The sequence below is a fragment of the Esox lucius genome, chromosome 6 (assembly GCF_011004845.1).
Source record: "Esox lucius isolate fEsoLuc1 chromosome 6, fEsoLuc1.pri, whole genome shotgun sequence".
Taxonomy (NCBI): Eukaryota; Metazoa; Chordata; class Actinopteri; order Esociformes; family Esocidae; genus Esox; species Esox lucius.
The window spans coordinates 29,778,584-29,802,102 of NC_047574.1; the positions used below are offsets into that span (position 1 = coordinate 29,778,584).

General features: G+C 42.1%; 1 protein-coding gene across 1 annotated transcript in view; it reads left to right on the forward strand.

The window, feature by feature from the left end:
- The window catches only part of abcc2 (ATP-binding cassette, sub-family C (CFTR/MRP), member 2), an 87,815-nt gene that overhangs the window by 54,831 nt on the left and 9,465 nt on the right, over nt 1-23,519 (forward strand). Inside the window, exons 18-27 of the mRNA XM_010863984.4 lie at nt 2,045-2,221; nt 2,574-2,741; nt 2,895-3,069; nt 3,154-3,289; nt 5,062-5,170; nt 5,527-5,746; nt 12,265-12,419; nt 12,635-12,790; nt 13,196-13,395; nt 13,540-13,666. Of these exons, the coding sequence (XP_010862286.2) occupies nt 2,045-2,221; nt 2,574-2,741; nt 2,895-3,069; nt 3,154-3,289; nt 5,062-5,170; nt 5,527-5,746; nt 12,265-12,419; nt 12,635-12,790; nt 13,196-13,395; nt 13,540-13,666 (1,623 nt within the window). The remainder of the gene's footprint in view (nt 1-2,044; nt 2,222-2,573; nt 2,742-2,894; nt 3,070-3,153; nt 3,290-5,061; nt 5,171-5,526; nt 5,747-12,264; nt 12,420-12,634; nt 12,791-13,195; nt 13,396-13,539; nt 13,667-23,519) is intronic.

Below are 23,519 nucleotides of genomic sequence, written 5' to 3' on the forward strand. Positions count from 1 at the left end.
CTATGGCCTCGGTGAAAGTTGAAACCACGGTTTCCCACAGTTTGTGCACCCAAACGGATGGAGAAACACGACGCATTCTGTAGTACTCGCATATCTGAAACACACAAAGAGGTGCCAATAACAAGTCGATGTAGTTTACAGTAACATTATTCCCAATTGTGATTTACTTAAACGTATATAGGCCTAATAGAAAAAATATTACCATTCGCTTTTTTTGTAAGCAATGACGCGAATGCGTCTCATCAGTCATCTCATGGTCAGTCTCCCGCGATAACTTGTAAAAAAAAAAAACGTTAACTTTATTCGTATTGCAACTCGACTAGCAATTCGGGGATTTTAAATCCGCTTTGCTACTACTGCTCGTCTCTTCCACCGTTGACTCAATGACCACATTTTCAAACCAGTAAATCTTGATCAACACAACTTGAATCTCCCCGGTTGCAGTCTCGCATAAATAATAAAGATGCCTGTTTGTCGCTTTGTATGGCGTATGGTGCATATGTCAGCGGACTAATTAGCCTAATCTTAGCGGGTCTATAGACCGCGGTGGAAACGCACACAACAATGGGCTGAAGGAACCCTTCTGTTCCTTGAATAGCAATTCCTGGGACTCAAAGTTCCGGATTCTTTTTGATGGAAAAGCGGCAAAATAAGAAAAATCCAATGAAAAATGTCACTAGTGTGTTTGGCTGTTTTGTATGCAAGAAGGTGGTTACTTGGAGTAAAACATTTTGTTGTTAAACAAAATAATTCCATGACTTCTATTTGGTCTCCAAGTGTTTATTTATACTAGGCTTTAATTTCAGGGTACATTAACAAATTGAACTGTGTGACTTTCAATAAAAACTGGGGGGAAAATTCATCTAGAAAACTTCTCTTGGATAGGATTTACAGATATATTCAAACAAAAACTGCATTGTTTTTTGTTTTGAAGGCGGCAGCGTAGACCATTTTACCACCATATGACTTTTTAAAATGGGGGAATGAACACAAAGTGCTTTAATTTAAAATAGTAAACATACAGTACCAGTTTGGACACACCTACTCATTCAAGGGTATTTATTTATTTGTACTACTTTCCACATTGTAGAATAATAGTGAAGACATCAATACTATGAAATAACACATCAATCAATCAAATGTATTTATAAAGCCCTTACATCAGCAGTTGTCACAAAGTGCTTTTACAAAACACCCGGCCTTAAACGCCAAGGAGCAAACAACAGTAGTGTTGAATTTCAGTGGCTAGTAAGGGCAAAATTTAGGAAGAAACCTAGAGAGGACTCAAGGTCAGAGGCGTGACTAGTCCTCTTCTGGCTGTGCCGGGTGAACCCATTTAGAGTACCAATTGTAATTATTAATAAATGCATGTGGGCTGAGTCCAAAGTCTATTTAAACTTAGTCCAGGTCGGAAGCATGACAAGATGCACAAGGACAGGGACAAAACGGGGGAGGGGGAGGTGTCAGCACAGTGGCAGCTGAAATCGTCAGGTATCGTCTTGATCTGCAACACAACCAGGAGGACTTTGGACAGGGACAGCAACGGGTCCCCCAAGCTAGGTACTTCGCAGATGTGGGCCAGGACCTCATGTCCCCCCAAGCCTAAAATGTCAGGAGACAGGGAACATTTCTACAAGGATTTATAATGGAGAGGGAGAACTGACCCTACTCCCCCAGCACAATAATATAGCAGCGTAAGACCTTGGGACTTGATATGGAAAGAAGTACCAACCAAAAAAAGTGTAAAACAGATCAAAATACATTTCATATTGTATATTCTTCAAAGTAGCCCTCTTATGCCTTCATGACAGCTTTGCACCCACTTTGCATTCTCTGAACCAGCTTCATTCACCTTGAATGCAATTAACAGGTGTGCCTTGTTAAAAGTTAATTTGTGGAATTTCTTCAAATGCTGGAGAATATAACCAAATAATGAAGAAAAATGTATTTGCTGTCCAAATACATAATGGTGATTGTGAGTGTAAATGCCTTTGCTCTATTCTCCGCTCTTTTTTTCTCTCCCCTTCACCTCTTCTGTCTCTAGGGGTCGGTGGCCTTTGTGCCCCAGCAGGCCTGGATCCAGAACGCCACCCTCAGGGACAACATCCTTTTCGGGTCCCCAGTACAGGAAACTCGATTCCAGGCTACCCTGGAGGCCTGTGCACTGATGCCCGACCTGGAGCTGCTGCCTGGTGGAGTCCATACTGAGATCGGGGAAAAGGTGAGAGAGGACTGTAGGTGGATGACAAGAGTCTGGGATCAGGTTTGGATCCTACGCATGGGATGGGGTTTGGATCCCCCGTCTGCTCTTGAACCATAGCTGGCCATTGTAGCACTGAACACGACACATTGTGTTGATGGGCTCTGTTTTTGTTCCTGTCCCTCAACTCCGCTGTTAAATCCTAATACCCCAGAAAAAATATTTTTCTATTTCTGTGGTTAATAACATTTCTCTTATCCAGCTAATCAACAGGGTTGGGTATCAATTTGATTTACGTTGAGTCAAATCAACTGAACAGTTAAAAGAAAACTATATTCTGTTTCTTTCCTTCACCTCCACTCCTTCCTCCCAGGGTATTAACTTGTCTGGAGGTCAGAAGCAGCGGGTCAGCTTGGCCAGGGCGGTCTACAGCAAGGCTGATGTTTACCTGCTTGATGACCCTCTCTCAGCTGTAGACTCTCATGTGGGCAAACATCTGTTCGATGAGGTGGTGGGACGTAGAGGACTACTCAAGGATAAGGTGATTGGAATGACTGTAGTGATGAATAAACTGATGGATTAGTAGACAGACAGACAGACGTGACCCTGTTTTTTATCCTCTCCCCTCTAACATCCTCTCACGCTTTCACTCTCCATTTTCCCCCTCATCTCCCTGCCCTTCCTCCGTTTGTAGACTCGTATTTTGGTGACTCATGGTGTTAGCTTCCTGCCCTACGTAGATGAGATAGTGGTGTTGAAGAATGGCTGTGTTTCTGAAGTGGGGTCATATCAAAATCTCAAGGACAGCAAGGGTGCCTTCTCGGAGTTCCTCAACACATATGCTAAAGAGGATGGAAAGAAAAACACTGGTGGGTTTATTTATTACTGACTGTGTGTTTAATGAATGTGGGTGTGTGGTGTGAGTGTAACTGGTGATTTGTGTTTATCAAAAGAACTGACCTCTGATGGTGAGGAGGTGGAGGTAGTCCCTGATGGACAGGAGGCCCAGCCAGATGCCCCTCCTGAAGACATTGTTTCTACCACCCTGAAGAGAGAGAGCAGCATCCGACGCAGTCAACGCAATGGAAGGTGAGAGAGAGACAGAGAAAAAAAAAAAAGCTACAAGAGTAGATAGGTAAGGGAGGAGAGAGAGAAAGGGTCTCAGGGGGAGCAGCAGTCTTAGTTGTGTGTAAAGAAGTGGCCTAATGTGTGAATGTTGTCCGAAAGATCATCAACTCACACCTCCTGCTGAGCTTTTCTGGCATCCCTGTGGAGATTGGGGACATTGAACTGAGGTCACTGAGGTAGTCAAACAACTCCACAGTGGCAAAGCTCCGGGAATTGACGAGATCCATCCAGATGGTGGTTCCCCTGTTCAAAAAGGGGGACCAGAGGGTGTGTGCCAATTACAGGGGTATCACACTTCTCAGCCTCCCTGGGAAAGTCTACTCAAAGGTACTGGAAAGGACGGTTCGGCGTAGTCAAACCTCAGGTTGCAGAGGAACAATGCGGATTCCGTCCTGGTCACGGAACAACTAACTAGCTCTTTACTCTTGCAAGGATCCTGGAGGGGGCCTGGGAATATGCCCATCCAGTCTACATGTTTTTTGTGGATCTGGAGAAGGAGTATGACCGGGTCCCCCGGGAGATACAGTGGGAGGTGCTGCGGGAGTATGGGGTGAGAAGGTCCCTTCTGAGGGCTATCCAATCCCTCTATGTCCAAAGTGAGAGCTGTGTTTGGGTTCTTGGTCGTAAGGTGGACTCGTTCCAGGTGGGGGTTGGCCTCCGCCAGGGCTGCACTTTGTCACCAACTCTGTTTGTAACATTCATGGACAGGATATCAGCAGTTTTGCTGCTCTTTGCGGATGATGTGGTCCTGATGGTATCATTGGTCTGTGACCTTCAGCACTCACTGGACCGGTTCGCAGCGGAGTGCGAAGGGGTTGGGATGAGGATTAGCACGTCTAAATCTGACGCCATGGTTCTCAGCAGGAAACCGATGGAGTGCCTCCTCCGGGTAGGGAATGAGGCGTTACCCCAAGTAAAGGAGTTCAAGTATCTCTGGGTCTTGTTTGCAAGTGAGGGGACAATGGAGTGGGAGATTGGCCAAAGAATCGGAGCAGCGGGGGCGGTATTGCATTCGCTTTACCGCACCGTTGTGACGAAAAGAGAGCTGAGCCGGAAGGCAAATCTCTCAATATACCGGTCAATTTTCGTTTCTACCCTCACCTATGCTCATGAAGGCTGGGTCGTGAGTACAAGCGGCTGATATGGGTTTTCTCAGAAGGGTGGCTGGGTGAGAAGCTCAGTCATCCGTGAGGAACTCGGAGTAGAGCCGCTGCTCCTTTGCATCGAAAGGTGCCAGTTGAGGTGGTTCGGGCATCTGGTAAGGATGCCCCCAGGACGTCTCCCTAGGGAGGTGTTCCAGGCACGTCCAGCTGGGAGGAGACCTCGGGGTAGGCCTAGGACTAGGTGGAGAGATTATATTTCGACACTGGCCTGGGAACGCCTCGGGATCCCCCAGTCAGAGCTGGCAAATGTGGCTCGGGAAAGGGAAGTTTGGAGTCCTCTGCTGGATACCGGATAAGCAGATGAAGATGAATGAATGAATGAATGACTATGGACTTTACATTATATTCTCATTAAGTGTAGAAGGCCAAATGCATGATCTTTTTAAGACAAACAATTTCATGAACAATAACATTAAAGATGAATAATCAGTAAAACAGTGAAGGTGAAAGATAAAAATTACAGAGATATTAATGGATGATTAATATAGAAAGTACTACATTTGACTGAGACTCCCTCTTTACTCTGTTTTTCTCCTACTCCTTTTATTCCAATGTGTGTATGTTTCCCAGTGTGAGGTTGAGAAAGAAAAATTATTTAAAGAAAACAAAGCCAACCCCTGGCGACGAGATCAAGAAGGGCCAGAGGCTGATCGAGAAGGAAACCATGGAGACGGGACAGGTGTGTTTTGGGGTCTATTGACACGGTATGGAGGCGAATGAGAAAAGACCCAGTACTATTCAACAACCTAGAAATCAAATGCACTTGGAACTGGCAATTCAGGGCATGAGGCATGTATTTAATGACAAATCATATGCTCCCCAAATAGTTATAGTAATGTTGTAGTAACAACACATCCTGTTGAAATTAAAAACATTCTGATATTCAATGCTGAGAAAAACATTCAGGAGAAAACTCTTATTAAACTTTTAAGCATAAATCAGTCATGTAGAATAAATCAGTCATGTAGTGCTTTATTGATATTCATTTGTCGTTTTTTCTTTTCCCTCTCTCTGTATCTCTCTCCCTCTACACAGGTGAAGTTTTCAGTGTATCTCCAGTACCTGCGTTCAATGGGCTGGTGCTACACCTCTATGGTCTTTCTGGTTTACTTCATCCAGAACGTGGCTTTCATTGGTCAGAACCTGTGGCTGAGTGACTGGACCAATGACGCAGTGGAATACTACAACATGACCTACCCCAACTGGAAGAGGGACACTCGGATTGGTGTATTCGGGGCATTGGGCATGGCACAAGGTGGGAAGAGGGATACATGTTAAAAACACAGCAGGGGAACACATACAGCTGAACCATTAGAATCCGGTCCACTGTTCTTGCAGCAAAACTCTATCTTCTCTCTGTCCATTTTAATACAGTATGAAATTAAGAGACCACTGCAACTTTTTTTTTCCCTTTCCAAAAAAGTCGAAAAGGAAGGTTTGGAGTGAGGAACAGAAGCATTCAATTTGCAATGGTCTCTTAATTGTAACCCTTCTTTTCCTCACTCAAACCCATCCCATTCAACCTTTTTGGAAAGGAAAGAAAAAGGTGCAGTGGTCTCTTAATTCTTTCTGGAGCTAAGAGACCACTGCAAAATTATGAAATCAGTTTCTCTAGTTTTACTATTCATAGGTATGTGTTTGAGTAAAATGAACAGTTTTGTTTTATTCTATTAACTACTGACAACATTTCTACCAAATTCCAAATAAAAATATTGTCATTTCGAGTATATATTTGTTGAAAATAACAACTGGTCAAAATAACCAAAAAAATATACAATGTTTTCAGACCTCAAATAATGCAAAGAAAACAAATTCATATACATTTTTCAACCGCAAAATACTAATGTTTTAACTTAGGAAGAGTTCAGAAATCAGTATTTGTTGGAATAACCCTGATTTTTAATCACAGTTTTCATGCGTCTTGGCATGCTCCCCAGCAGTCTGTCACATTGCTGTTGGGTGACTTTATGCCACTCCTGTCACTAAAATTCAAGTAGCTTGTCTTTGTTTGATAGCTTGTGACAATCCTTCTTCCTCTTGATCAAATTCCAGAGGTTTTCAATGGGGTTCATGTATGGAGATTGGGCTGGCCATGACAAGGTCTTGATCTGGTGATCCATCCACATCTTGATCGACCTGGCTGTGTGGCATGGAGCATTGTTCTGCTGGAAAAACAAATTCTCAGAGTTGGGGAACATTGTCAGAGCAGAAGGAAGCAGTTGTTCTTCCAGAATTACCTTACATAGCTTGATTAATGCGTACTTCACAAAGACAAATCTGCCTGATTCCAGCCTTGCTGAAGCATCCCCAGATCATCACCGATCCTCCAACAAATTTCACAGTGGGTGCGAGACACTGTGGCTTGTAGGCCTCTCCAGGTCTCCGTCTAACCATTAGACAGCCAGGTGTTGGGCAAAGCTGAAAATTTGGCTTGGCAGAGAAGATGACCGTACTCCATTCCTCTACGGTCCAATCTGTATTGTCTTTTGCAAACTTCAGCCTGGCTCTTCTTTGCTTCTCATTGATGAAGGGCTTTTTTCTAGCTTTGCACGACTTCAGCCCTGCCCCTAGGAGTCTGTTTCGGACCGTCCTCGCCGTGCACTTCACCCCAGCTGCTGTTTGCCATTCTTTTTGTAGGTCACTTGAAGTCATCCTACAGTTGTGGGTGACATTCGAACAAGTTCATAGTAATTTCAGTCAGTGGACAGTCGTTTTAGCCCTCTGCCAGTCTCTCCCAATGTCTGTTGCTTGACCTTGTTCTTATGCTGCTGATTTAAGAAAAATTAGGAGTGGTCTCTTAATTTTTTTCCAGAGCTGTATATACAAAAAAAAGTATTTAGTCAGCCACAAATTGTGCAAGGTCTCTCACTTAAAAAGATGAGAGGCCTGTAATTTTCATCATAGGTACACTTCAAAATCAAAGAGACAAAATCAGGAAAAAAAATCCAGAAAATAACATTGTAGGATTTTTTATGTATTATGTATCTGTAAAATAGATATTAGGTCACCTACAAACTTCTTTAAGAAGAAGTTACAGGTGCCATTAATACAGGAAATGTCTCTCACTCATTACCTGTATTAATGGCACCTGTTTGAACTTGTTTTCAGTATAAAAGACACCTGTCCACAACCTCCAACAGCCACACTCCAAACTCTACTATGGCCAAGACCAAAGAGCTGTCAAAGGACACCAGAAACAAAATTGTAGACCTGCACCAGGCTGGGAAGACTGAATCTGCAATAGGTAAGCAGCTTGGTGTGAAGAAATCAACTGTGGGAGCAATTATAAGAAAATGGAAGACATACAAGACCACTGATAATCTCCCTTGATCCGGGGCTCCACGCAAGATCTCACCCTGTGGGGTCAAAATGATCATGAGAACGGTGAGCAAAAATCCCAGAATCCCAGACCTAGTGAATGACCTGCAGAGAGCTGGGACCAAAGTAACAAAGGCTACCATCAGTAACACACTACGCCGCCAGGGATTCAAATCCTGTAGTGCCAGACGTGTCCCCCTGCTTAAGCCAGAACATGTCCAGGCCCGTCTGAGGTTTGCTAGAGAGCATTTGGATGATCCTGAAGAGGATTGAGAGAATGTCATATGGTCAGATGAAACCAAAATATAACTTTTTGTTAAAAACTCAACTCGTCATGTTTGGAGGAGAAAGAATGCTGAGTTGCATCCAAAGAACACGATACCTACTGTGAAGCATGGGGGTGGAAACATCATGCTTTGGGGCTTTTTTTCTGCAAAGGGACCAGGACGACTGATCCGTGTAAAGGAAATAATTAATGGGGCCATGTATTGTGAGATTTTGAGTGAAAACTTCCTTCCATCAGCAAGGGCATTGAAGATGAAATGTGGCTGGGTCTTTCAGCATGACAATGATCCCAAACACACCGGCCGGGCAACGAAGGAGTGGATTTTCTGGATTTTCTTTTCTCATTTTGTCTCTCATTGTCAGTGTACCTATGATGACCCATTTTTTTGATGGCTGTGTTTTGTATTTGATACACTGCTGATTTTGCAGGTTTTCCTACTTACAAAGCATGTAGAGGTCTGTAATTTTTATCATAGGTACCAACCAGTAAGAGTTCCGGCTCTCACAGACCTGTTAGTTTTTCTTTAAGAAGCCCTCCTGTTCTCCACTCATTACCTGTATTAACTGCACCTGTTGGAACTCATTACCTGTATAAAAGACACCTGTCCACACACTCAATCAAACAGACTCCAACCTCTCCACAATGGCCAAGACCAGAGAGTTGTGTAAGGACATCAGGGATAAAATTGTAGACCTGCACAAGGCTGGGATGGGCTACAGGACAATAGGCAAGCAGCTTGGTGAGAAGGCAACAACTGTTGGCTCAATTATTAGGAAATGGTTCAAGTTCAAGTTCAAGATAACGGTCAATCTCCCTCGGTCTGGGGCTCTATGCAAGATCTCACCTCGTGGGGCATCAATGATCATGAGGAAGGTGAGGGATCAGCCCAGAACTACACGGCAGGACCTGGTCAATGACCCGAAGAGAGCTGGGACCACAGTCTCAAAGAAAACCATTAGTAACACATGTCATGGAAAAAAATCCTGCAGCGCACGTAAACATGGCCTTGTCCCAACTTTTTTGAGATGTGTTGATGCCATGAAATTTAAAATCAACTTATTTTTCCCTTGAAGTGATACATTTTCTCAGTTTAAACCTTTAATATGTCATCTATGTTGTATTGTGAATAAAATATTGAAATTTGAAACTTCCACATCATTGCATTCTGTTTTTATTCACAATTGTACAGTGTCCCAGCTTTTTTGGAATCGGGTTTGTGTGTTTGTGTGTGTGTATATATACACTCACTTAAAGGATTATTAGGGACACCTGTTCAATTTCTCATTAATGCAATTATCTAATCAACCACATGGCAGTTGCTTCAATTCATTTAGGGGTGTGGTCCTGGTCAAGACAATCTCCTGAACTCCAAACTGAATGTCAGAATGGGAAAGAAAGGTGATTTAAGCAATTTTGAGCGTGGCATGGTTGTTGGTGCCAGACGGGCCGGTCTGAGTATTTCACGATCTGCTCAGTTACTGGGATTTTCACGTGCAACCATTTCTAGGGTTTACAAAGAATGGTGTAAAAAGGGAAAACCATCCAGTATGCGGCAGTCCTGTGGGCGAAAATGCCTTGTTGATGCTAAAGGTCAGAGGAGAATGGGCCAACTGATTCAAGCTGATAGAAGAGCAACCTTTGACTGAAATAACCACTCGTTACAGCCGAGGTATGCAGCAAAGCATTTGTGAAGACACAACACGCACCTTGAGGCGGATGGGCTACAACAGCAGAAGACCCCACCGGGTACCACTCATCTCCACTACAAATAGGAAAAAAGGAGGCTACAATTTGCACAAGCTAACCAAAATTGGACAGTTGAAGACTGGAAGAATGTTGCCTGGTCTGATGAGTCTCGATTTCTGTTGAGACATTCAGATTTTTGTCAGAATTTGGCGTAAACAGAATGAGAACATGGATCCATCATGCCTTGTTACCACTGTGCAGGCTGGTGGTGGTGGTGTAATGGTGTGGGGGATGTTTTCTTGGCACACTTTAGGCCCCTTAGTGCCAATTGGGCATCATTTAAATGCCACGGCCTACCTGAGCATTGTTTCTGACCATGTCCATCCCTTTATGACCACCATGTACCCATATTCTGATGGCTACTTCCAGCAGGATAATGCACCATGTCACAAAGCTCAAATCATTTCAAATTGGTTTCTTGAACATGACAATGAGTTCACTGTACTGAAATGGCCCCCACAGTCACCAGATCTCAACCCAATAGAGCATCTTTGGGATGTGGTGGAACGGGAGCTTCGTGCCCTGGATGTGCATCCCACAAATCTCCATCAACTGCAAGATGCTATCCTATCAATATGGGCCAACATTTCTAAAGAATGCTTTCAGCACCTTGTTGAATCAATTCCACGTAGAATTAAGGCAGTTCTGAAAGCGAAAGGGGGTCAAATACAGTATTAGTATGGTGTTCCTAATAATCCTTTAGGTTAGTGTGTATATACACATACACACAGAGACACACACACACATACAGGTGCTTGTCATAATTCGAATATCATCAAAAAGTTGATTTATTTCAGTAATTCCATTCAAAAAGCAAAACTTGTATAATGTATACATTCATTCCACACAGACTGATATATTTCAATTGTTTATTTCTTTTAACTTTGATGATTATAACTGACAACTAATGAAAACCCCAAATTCAGTATCTCAGAAAATTTGAATATTGTGAAAAGGTTCAATATTGAAGACACCTGGTGCCACACTCTAATCAGCTAATTTACCCAAAACACCTGCAAAGGCCTTTAAATGGTCTCTCAGTCTAGTTCTGTAGGCAACACAATCATGGGGAAGACTGCTGACTTGACAGCTGTCCAAAAGACGACCATTGACACCTTGCACAAGGAGGGCAAGACACAAAAGGTCCAAGCACATTAATAGAGAGGCGAAGGGAAGGAATAGATGTGGTAGAAAAATGTGTACAAGCAATATGGATAACCGCACCCTGGAGAGGATTGTGAAACTAAACCCATTAAAAAATGTTGGGGAGATTTATAAAGAGTGGACTGCAGCTGGAGTCAGTGCTTCAAGAACCACCACGCACAGACATATGCAAGACATGGGTTTCAGCTGTCTCATTCCTTGTGTCAAGCCACTCCTGAACAAGACACAGCGTCAGAAATGTCTCGCCTAGGCTAAAGACAAAAAGGACTGGACTGCTGCTGAGTTATGTTCTCGGATGAAAGTACATTTTGCATTTCCTTTGGAAATCAAGGTCCCAGAGTCTGGAGAAAGAGAGGAGAGGCACAGAATCCACATTGCTTGAAGGCCAGTGTAAAGTTTCCACAGTCAGTGATGGTTTGGGGTGCCATGTCATCTGCTGGTGTTGGTCCACTGTGTTTTCTGAGGTCCAAGGTCAACGCAACCGTCTACCAGGTAGTTTTAGAGCACTTCATGCTTCCTGCTGCTGACCAACTTTATGGAGATGTAGATTTCATTTTCCAACAGGACTTGGCACCTGCACACAGTGCCAAAGCTACCAGTACCTGGTGTAAGGACCATTGTATCCCTGTTCTAAATTGGCCAGCAAACTCGCCTGACCTTAACCCTATAGAAAATCTATGGGGTATTGTGAAGAGGAAGATGCGATACGCCAGACCCAACAATGCAGAAGAGCTGAAGGCCACTATCAGAGCAACCTGGGCTCTCATAACACCTGAGCAGTACCACAGACTGATCGACTCCATGCCACGCTGCATTGCTGCAGTAATTCAGGCAAAAGGAGCCCCAACTAAGTATTGAGTGCTGTACATGCTCATACTTTTCATGTTCATACTTTTCAGTTCGTCAACATTTCAAAAAAATAATATGTTGTATTGGTCTTAAGTAATATTCAAATTTTCTGAGATACTGAATTTGGGATTTTCATTAGTTGTCAGCTATAATCATCACAATTTAAAGAAATAAACATTTGAAATATATCAGTCTGTGTGTAATGAATGAATATAATATACAAGCTTCACTTTTTGAATGGAATTACTGAAATAAATCAACTTTTTGATGATTTTCTAATTTAATGATCAGCACCTGTGTGTGTGTATATAATATATATATTTATTATATTAATTAGTGAATATGTGTGTGTATGTATTTTTCTTAAATCAGCTGTGTTCTTTAAATTGTCTTCTCTGTCCATACAACAGGTTTATTTGTATTTTTGGGCACCCTGCTCCTGGCTAACGGCTCCATCAATGCGTCTCGTATACTCCACTCCCAGCTTCTCAAAAACATCCTGCGTGTTCCCATGGTTTTCTTTGACACCACTCCATCTGGCAGGGTTGTCAACCGCTTTGCCAAGGTACAGGGGATGATCCCACTGCTAGACTGTGTTCATTAGGCAATAAAAAAAGAACATTTATGAAGCAGCTAGGGACTATATGCACTTGTCCAATTAAAACACTCCACATATTCTTTTTAAACAAAGGCCTTGCTTATTAATTTTCCTTCAATTCAGCCTTACAGTTGACCTTGTTAGTGATGTAGTTTTGTGTCTGATTACCCTATTTCCTGTAGGACATATTCACTGTAGACGAGGCCATTCCCCAGTCGTTTCGTTCCTGGATCATGTGTTTCCTTGGTGTGCTCGGAACGCTCTTTGCCATCTGCTTGGCCACGCCCATTTTCACTGCCATCATCATCCCTCTGGCTGTGATCTACTACTTTGTACAGGTGAAAGGGGCAGGAAGAGACAGTGACATTTTCTGTATTTATTCTATATATGACTTACAGTTGAAGCGGCATTGACAGAACAACCACAGAGGAATATCAACAAGGCCAGATGTTCTTTATCAGGCACTTTGACGGCTACTATATTCAGTTGGTTTCTTAGGTTCTCTGGATCTGTGGGCAGAGAAAAAACACCATATATTAGTAGTATTTTGAAATAATTTCTCATCCCCAATGTTTGTATAAATAATTGGGACTGTGAAGAATGGAAACCAAGGGAACATTCAGGGTGGGTAGCACAGAGAATGAGAGGGAGGGAGAGAGAGGGGCAGGATGGGGCCTGTTCTTATGTATCAGCATTGTCACTTCAGTATAGAATTTGTTAATAATATATCTCTGTCCTTTAAGCGTTTCTACGTGGCGACCTCACGGCAACTGCGTCGTCTGGACTCGGTATCTCGCTCTCCCATCTACTCTCACTTTGGGGAGACAATGTCGGGGCTGTCTGTGATCCGGGCCTATGGACACCAAGATCGATTTCTTAAACACAATGAGAAAGTCATTGATGAAAACCTCAAGTCTGTTTATCCCTGGGTAGTATCGAACCGGTAAGGTATACGCACTGTTGAAAAAGGTTGTTTTATTCATGGCAACCGCAACAAAATCCACTACATATTGTAATAATCTGAAATGTGATGAGTTTGGGATGTTATGTCAGTCTGACTATAATGCCTGTCTGTCTGTTCTGCAAGGTGGCTGGCAATCCGTCTAGAGTTCCTGGGTAACCTGGTAGTGTTCTTTTCAGCCATGCTTGCTGTCATCTCCCGGGACACTCTGGATAGTGGCCTGGTTGGTCTCTCCATCTCGTATGCCCTTAATGTGAGTAAATGTTACTTTCCATGTCTTATGCATTGGTATGACCTCATCAATCTTGTAAAGGCCCTCCGCAGAAAGCTGGCCTTTGGCTTTAATGTACACCCCTCACAATTTTGCAAATATTTGATTATTACTTTTCATGTGACAACACTGAAGTAATGACACTTTGCTAGAATGTAAAGTATGTGAGTGAAAAGCTTGTATAACAGTGTACATTTGCTGTCCTCTCAAAATAACACAACACACAGCCATGTCTAAACCGCTGGCAACAAAAGTGAGTACAGCCCTAAGTGAAAATGTCCAAATTGGGCCCATGTGACTCGTTAGTGTTACAAGGTCTCAGGTGTGAATTGGGAGCAGGTGTATTCAATTTGGTGTTATCACTCTCACACTCCCTCATACTGGTCACTGGAAGTTCAACATGCCACCTCATGGCAAAGAACTCTCTGAGGATCTGAAAAAAAGAATTGTTCCTCTACATAAAGATGGCCTAGGCTATTAAAAGATTGCCAAGACCCTGAAACTGAGCTGTAGCTCAGTTTCTTTTGGTCTTTGGTCGAACAGGCCTCGCCATGGTCGACCAAAGAAGTTGAGTGCATGTGCTCAGCGTCATATCCGGATGTTGTCTTTGGGAAATAGACGTATGAGTGCTGCCAGCATTGCTGCAGAGGATGAAGGGGTGGGGGGGGTCAGCCTGTCAGTGCTCAGACCATACGCCACACACTGCATCAAATTGATCTGCATGGCTGTCATCCCAGAAATAAGCCTCTTCTAAAGATGATGCACAAGAAAGCTCGCAAACAGTATGCTGAAGACAAGCAGACTAAGGACATAGATTACTAAAAAGTCCTGTGGTCTGATGAGACCAAGATAAACTTATTTGGTTCAGATGGTGTCAAGCGTGTGTGGTGGCAACCAGGTGATGAGTACAAAGACAAGTGTGTCTTGCCTACAGTCAAGCATGGTTGTGGGACTGTCATGGTCTGGGGCTGCATGAGTGCTGCTGGCACTGAGGAGCTACAGTTCATTGAGGGAACCATGAATGCCAACATGTACTGTGACATACTGAAGCAAAGCATGATCCCCTCCCTTTGGAGACTGGGCCACAGGGAAGTATTCCAAGATGATAACGACCCCACACACACCTCCAAGACGACCACTGCCTTGCTAAAGAAGTTGAGGTTAAAGGTGATGGGCTGGCCAAGCATGTCTCCAGACCTGAACTCCATGCCCAAGAAGGTTAAGGCATTGCTGGAAAATAATGGTGCCCACACAAAATATTGACACTTTGGGCCCAATTAGGACATTTTCACTTAGGGCTGTACTCACTTTTGTTGCCAGCGGTTTAGACATGGCTGTGTGTTGTGTTATTTTGAGAGGACAGCAAATGTATACTGGTATACAAGCTATACACTAACTACTTTACATTGTAGCAAAGCATCATTTCTTCAGTGTTGTCACATGAAAAGATATAATCAAATATTTACTAAAATGTGAGGGGTGTACTCACTTGTGAGATACTGTATATAATAATTCGATAGGGACTATTAAGTACTATCCATAGTGGGTGGGGAGAACAAGTATTTGATACACTGCCGATTCTGCAGGTTTTCCCACTTACAAAGCATGTAGAACTCTGTAATTTTTATCATAGGTACTCTTCAACTGTGAGTGACGGATTCTAAAACCAAAATCCAGAAAATCACATTATGATTTTTAAGTATTTAATTTGTATTTTATTGCATGACATAAGTATTTGATACATCAGAAAAGCAGATCTTAATATTTGGTAGAGAAACCTTTGTTTGCAATTACAGAAATCATTGTGATGGAAATTTCATCGATCAGAACGCTTAAAGGAGGAAGTACAGAGACAAAATTCTCTTGGGCATAATTACGTTTAATTATTTGCAAATAGAGAGACGTGTCAAACGCTTACAAACAATCATCCGAGGAGTCTCTACATTCGATACTTATAGAGAAATGGGTGGAGATAAGAATCTGCATGGTCATACCACATAAACAACACATGTTCCTTATCCATCCTACCTTCTGTTGTTGATCTTCCTATATCCTGACCGAAAACCCATTGTTATGTATCTACCCCCATCCTGCTATAGGTTTACGTTTACCTCAGCACCTCATACTTCCTTTACCACAGCACAACCAACATTCCTTTTCTTATCTAAACATGGGGATTCAATACATTAATCAATAAGAATGCATCAGTTCAAGACATTTCCATAACAATCCATCCTCTTGATACCAAATCAACCCTTGGTATCAATCCTTAAACAGTTTACGCATTAGGGTGTAGACTGCAACAAAACAGTACTCTTTAACAACATGACCCAGTCAATATCATCACCCTAATGATTAGAGAACGGAACAAATCTGAAATGTCTGGATCCTCATTTACATGCTTCTAGACCTCCAAGACCATACATTTTCTTTATACAGAACTATAACATAGTACAGCAAAACATTTTATGTTAAAATCATAGGTAAAAGGAAATGAATTCAAGTGACATATATATTGACAGTATGCGGATATGTAGCATCGACTTGTGGGTGTGTAAACACCATCCACTGAATACATCCTTCAATCTTTCACTGTTACAAAGTCCTCTCATGCCAATTACTTGATTCACTGAAAAGTCCTTTCATGGTTCCAATTAGATCTACTTCTATTGTCATCACAAATGTTCTGCTCCTCCAAACATCAGACAGTCAGTTATAAACCATTTCTTGGCAGACCATTGTAACAGAAACTAAATGTATATTCCAAGGTGTTGTCCTTGGCTCAAATGCAGGTAACCATGACACAGCTCTAGTTGTCTCCATTCTAGCTGCTTTATCAGCGAGGTCAGGAGAACCTGTGTGTTCTCCTTTGTGAATGCCAAGATGACCAGTTTTATCTATAGCTGCAGGCCGGGTCGGAAGTGATGGTAACTAGCACCAGAAAATTCACTTTTCCCTCAGTGACTTCAATTCACTGTGCTTAACCTTTAAACACTGAAGCCCTCCTGTAGCGTGTCATCGACCCCAGGTTCCAGAGATGGGGACAAGTCACACATGGTCAAGTCCAAGCAAGTCTCAAGTCTTAACCATCAAGTCTCGAGTCAAGTCTCAAGTCACAGTTCAGATAAATCAAGCAAGTCAAGTCAAGTCAAGGGTTCACCCTAAGCAAGTCAAGTCGAGTCCTTATAAGTTTCAAGTCAAGTCACAGTGCTAAAGAGATGAACACACACACACACACACACACACACTGTCTTCTGTTTCTGACGTGCGCTCGGTGCGAAGCTCGATTTCAAAATCAAATATTTTTCTCCACCGTGGTACAATTTTTTGGGTGGACGAAGCGGAGGGATCTTGAATCAGCCTGAAGGGGTTGTATTCGTTATAACAACCGCCTCGCTATACCTTATCCCGCTTATTACATGGCTACCTACCAAATAAATCTATAATTTGACACAAAATATTGATTTCAAAAGGAATTTATTGATTTAAAAACGATTGTATTGCTTCCTCTAAAGAAAATAGTCCGTTCAGTCTCTGGTTAGAATCCTGCTGCGTCCATAGCAACGTGCTGTTTTTCAAGGCAACTGTCTGTTATCAAGAAATAACACGCATTCTGCACTGGAATTCAGCCAATCCATGTAATAAGGGCTAATAATAACAACCTTATAAACTAATTATTATGACTGAAATGCCTAATATGTAATTACGCTGTAATTATTCTTGTCTGTATGAGTAAAAAAAATAACCTCTTCGAAATGTTTAGATGGTAGTAATCACATCGGCGCCTACATGTTAGCCTTTCATGCAGTAATGTTAACTGTTATGGTGTAAGCACAATGCTTTTTAGTTTCCACACGCAGTCCACAAACACTTGAAAATGCGCACATTTAATACAGACATTATAGCCTACATGTAATAATATACATGCCCGCTCATTTTAAGATGCCTATCAACATTAAAATTCAGGCTATGCCACTGTTATAGTCAAATGCCCTTACATCTATTTATCAGACATATTCAGTAATGATAATGGTCACATTTCTAACAAGAAGTAAAAAAAAAAAAAACATAATATGCAACCAAGGCCAAATTATGACAAACAAAAGATTAATTCATTACATTAGTAACTTAATCGTTATAGATCTTAGTGAAACTGAATATAAAGAGATTACTTTCTTCCCTTCCCTTGTGGTTCTTAAAATGACGAATGAAATTTGACGTTGTTGCATATTTTGCATCTGGCAAATCTTTTTTTATTCACAAGGTCCAGTTCAAAGTCCTTGTATCCAAACGATACTATTTGTGGAGCTCGACTAACGTTACTGTCTGCCATGTTTGGCGCGGTTTGAATTGGGCAGCGTTAAAGACACATACGCTGATTAGTGGTGCTGATGTCACAACATATAAAATAATTGTATTGCTGTTTGTTTATTATAAGTTCAAGTCATTGTCGAGTCTTCCACTTCAAGTCAAGTCTCAAGTAACTTGTTCTCAAGTCAAAGTCAAGTCAAGTCATTTTCATACTTTAATCAAGCAAGTCACAAGTCTTGAAAATTGTGACTTGAGTCAGACTCGAGTCAAGTCATGTGACTCGAGTCCCCCACCTCTGCCAGGTTCCTCTCTCCGCTACCTGGACAGCAGATGAGATGTACCTGGTAGGGACCCAACCAGCATGGCATGATGTGGAGATGCGGCCCATTCTCCTCTGACCTCTAGCATCAACAAGGCATTTTCTCCCACAGGACTGCCGCATACTGGATGTTTTTCCCTTTTCACACCATTCTTTGTAAACCCTAGAAATGGTTGTGCGTGAGAATCCCAGTAACTGAGCAGATCGTGAAATACTCAGTCCGGCCCGTCTGGCACCAACAACCATGCCACACTCAAAATTGCCTAAATCACCTTTCTTTCCCATTCTGACATTCAGTTTGGAGTTCAGGAGATTGTCTTGACCCGGACCACACCCCTAAATGCTTTGAAGCAACTGCCATGTGATTGGTTGATTAGATATTTGCATTAATGAGAAATTGAACAGGTGTTCCTAATAATCCTTTAGGAGAGTGTATATTTCCAATGTCTTTATGCTTCCTCTGTCTAAATAGATTAGAACAGTTATAAACAGTAACAATATAGTTAAAACATTAACATTTCTGTTGCTTCTTTTTCTGCTAGTGTAGCAAAATAACAATTTCACTCTTTTCTATAGTTGGTTTAACAACCAACAAATAACAAAACAGCACAAAGAACAGAAGAACACGTGTCCCATTACTTGTCCCATTACTGTTCCAATTACTCATCAGTTAAGATAGTTTGCTTACATTGAAGCATCACTCTAAAAGAGTAGTTCATGAACAATTCTCAGTTCACCTAACCAGATCTCAGTTGGTATACATTGTTTCACATAAAGAATCAAATACCTTATTGCAAATCAAATATGTCACACCATCTCGAAGTCAGCTAACATAACTGTTATTTAGCCTAATTTCTCTACAAGATGAAACTCAGTGTGAATTTTTCTCTTCTTATTATCCTACCACATCAAAGACACTCTGTAATCCTGTAATTACAAAAACCCAAATTTGACAATCCCTGAACGGACACTAAGGGATGCTGATTTTAACAGATGCCAATTTTCTGTTATAACTATGGAAACAGAAAAACTAAATTCTTCACGTAACTCTTTAAATACCTATTTAATTTTCTTTGAACTCTAAATTTTACTCTTTTTCATCATAGATAAAAATGTCATACAGTCCCCCCCTGCTTTCATGACAGAGTCAACCGAAAATGACTCCAAGCGTGAAAGCAGAACCATTACAGGACGGACATGAAAAGAAAATCGATAGTTGGGATTCATTCAGTAAAAAGACGCAAACTGAATACCCATCAGAAACAAATGAAAATGATAAAAACATCCACAAAGAAAATCAAAAAACAACTGTGCCACACGGTCGCTCGTGTGAAGGAAATTTAACCCATAAAACCTATAGACAAAGGTGTCTTACCCAGTGAAACAACTCCCAAATTAGCATATCAAAATGTGCATTTCCACAGGCAACGGCCAAACATCATGACTCAATTAACCTCCTAAAGTCTAGGGAATTTGTCCAACTTTAATGCATGTCTATGTTACACCAAATAGTGTCGGTCAGCCAAAATCACTACTTTGATGCCTATGTCATGGACAGACATCAATATTGTTCTGGTTATTAACAATGGGGGATTACTTTATGGTCTCTACCCTCACTACAAGTAGGTTTCAAAACCATCCATTCCGACATGAAAGCTATTTAGAGGAAAACATACTTAGCTTGCACTTAACGTTTGATTAACCCAAAACTGAACATACTCATGTTCGGGAAATTACCACAGGTGAGAACAGTCAGAACACTCGAATGGAACCCTTAGTGCTAATACTTTGATTTGAAGGGAAAGGTTGGTAAAGGCCAACCCAGGGGGTCTTCCTCCCTTCCTGGAGCCAAGGAAAGTTTCCACACAAAAACATGATATGGTCTACGGACTGTCTGTAGTAAAAGACGTCATGCTTTCAACTTAGCCGATATCCCACATTAACTGAAAGTTCAGAGTTATTGCTCTACCCATCTAATATCATCGCTGTTCGCAAAAAAAAAAAATTGCTCATCTTATCAACACAGCAATAATAGGGGGAAAAACTATCAAGAAAGGCCAAGTAAACAGAGAACAGGTGCATGAAGTCACTAAAATCAAGGAACAATCAGGGAGTGATCCCCAGGATACTCCAACCTAGATCTCTAAATGCAGTCACATCAATATACCCCATTTGTCAGTTTACCAGGCTAGAATTCAAACGCCAGTAACGAGCAGCAGGCGTAGGTCTGAAAACAAGTATTATCCCACTTATCATTGTAAATACAAACAAAGCGAAACTACATTACTTAACCAAACCCAATTCAACATTTAAAATAGGACGTCAAATTTTACGGCTTTGGCTATTCGGGGAATAAACGGACTGTGGCTATTTTGCCCTCTGTTGCAAGCCATGATTATATCGGATGCAAATCCAGTCGACATGGGAAACAGCGTTTTCCTCAACATTAAAGACTATCGCCATGTTCTGCATTCCACTCCATACAAGGAAAGAAAAACACTATTTTAACCCCTCATAACGAAACCACAAGATCATTTGTTACCAAATTAGAGAAGCAGCATTGTACCAATTTCCAATATACCCCTCTAATTAAATTAAGGACATTATTCTTGTATACAATCCTAAGTTATCAGGCGAATACCTCCATGTGTGCCAGTCACCAGCACAACACTAGAAGGCAAATGTCAATTTCGAGGATTTGGCACTAAGGCAAAAGCCGAAAGAGTGGGCCTCGCCAAAGAATCACATTAACGACGCAATTAATGCATCCACCAAAGTATAAATGTATCCACCAAAGCAAAACCTTGCGATTTCAAAACTTCCAGGTTAACAACAACCTCGGTAAACGAGATCAAATATTCCACGAAGGAATACACAATGCAGCCAATCGGAACACTCGTGCACAGGAAATACCAAAATGGACTAATGCATTTACTAGGTCGACCATAACCAGATATTGACAAATGCCCGGGACTCGGGCCACAGTCTCATATAGAACAAACACAATTGTCGCACTCGCATATACAACTTCCGTAGTTCAACAACTAATTCAAACCACAAGCTGACCAACAACTTTGGCATTTGACAGGAGCAATCCTACAGTCTCTTAAATTTGGTGGGCATAGAGCCTTGACAAAATCTGCGAGGTCCTCCGAGCACAGCATTCGGTTATACCCCACCACATAGATGTGCAACCGATATAGCCCCTAAGCCCTTTCTACGTGGTTGGAAATCAGCCCGAGGTATGCTCACCGATAGCCCACAGGACCGAATCTCCCCTACCTATAATACAGGTTCCACGAGGAGACATAGGGCACAATTCCCCTACTGTTGAAAAACAAACGAGACATCTTTCTTGCATTTAGTATACAGCAATAAGGTCCAACCTCAACTGCAGATTTTGACTATACGGTCCAACCTTAACTGCATATTTTAACGATAAGGTCCAAACTTAGAGATCCAACCTAAATTGCAGATTTTCCAGCAGTCCAACTGCCGCAGTCCAACTGCTTAAAATCCTGCACGAAATACCCCACAATAGGCTAACTGCATTGGAATTGCTGTCAGGACCTGGAACAAAAACTACAGTTGCTATAACTGAAATACCCTAAAAATAACTTCTAGTTACCATACTTTCTCAAATCTATCAAACCAACCACCTAGTTTACTAAATTCTACAAAAGGTATAAATCCTGTATAATCTGAATATGTCAGAGAAAAATATGTCGGTTCAGCGTTCCTGCGTGTTCCCATTGGATCGTCCACGACGAGGCCAAAGAGGCAGCCGAAACTGTCTCTTTTCTTGCGGGAACACAACATCTAAACAACTGCTATACTATTGTGCTGGGGGATTGGGTCAGTTCTCCTTCTCCACTATAAATCGTTGTTGATATGATGAATGCATTTTCTGAATTTTCCCTGTCTTCTCCCGTTTTAAACTTTAGGAGGACATGAGGTCCTGGTCCACACCTGCAGAGTACCTGGTTTGGGGGCCCGTTGCTGTCCTTGTCCATCTGGTCATACTTCTGACCTAGTCTAATTTTAAATAGACTCTGGATTTAGCCCAGATAAATGTATTAATTATTCCAATTGGACTCTTAATATTTCACCCGGGCATAGCCAGAAGAGGACTGGTCACCCCTCTGAGCCTGGGTCCTCTCTAGGTTTCTTCCTAAAATTCGGCCTTCTTAGGGAGTTTTTCCAAGTCACTGAAATTCAACACTACTGTTGTTTGCTCCTTGGGGTTTAAGGCCAGGTGTCTCTGTAAAAGCTGTAACTGCTGTTGTAAAAAGGGCTTTATGAATAAATTTGATTGATTAAACAGCCGTCATCTTCCCAAATCTAATGTCTAGTCGAATGTCTAGCGGTAGCTACATATATGTAAACGTAGTGGTTAGCATAGTCTCTTCTTCAACCCCGGGTCGGTGGTCTTCTTTGGTCTCAGTCGCTGCAAACACTGGAGATTACGGATCTGGTGTGTACTACTCCCCACTTTTGGACCTTTTCTTGACCCGCATAGACTCCCTCAATACTTCCAAAGTGGAGCAAAAACGGCATACAGCATCACCACGTTCACAACGAAAATGTCCATAGAGTGGAACTAATCGGGGGCTATCTCGCCCACCAGCGGGATTGGCTACGTAGATTGTAGGGAAACGTTCTCCAACGATGCAGTGTCGCCTGGCGGGATGGGACCACGCAAACCTCCAAGGAGTCCCAGCGATCGGCCAGGCGGAACACCGCGGGAGGACAGGGGCGGTCAGAGGGAAAAGCCATCCAACTTGAGCAAAAGGACTACAACACAGTGATCAAAGCCCACACAAACTTTCCCAAAGCTTCCAGACTTTCTACATACTGTAGCCTATGCCTTCCAAACAACCTCATATTACACCTTCTGCAACTTCCATACGACACCTCGGCCATATTCCTCCAATCAGTCCGTCACCGAACGAAAACGCCAGTCACCGGAAAACCTAATAACTCTCAAAGATACATTCATTCACATGCCCAAACAACAGAAACATTAACTTCGCCGCCAAATATGTACCACAATGCAACATCAAATGCAGCAAAAACATCTGCGGCGAAACAAACCCTATTTTATTAATACATCTCATCACGTGAGTGCGCCGCTCACGCCAGAACCACTTAAACTTAATCAAATATCGTTAATAGACCCATCGGCCCATAAGTGAGACGTTCAAG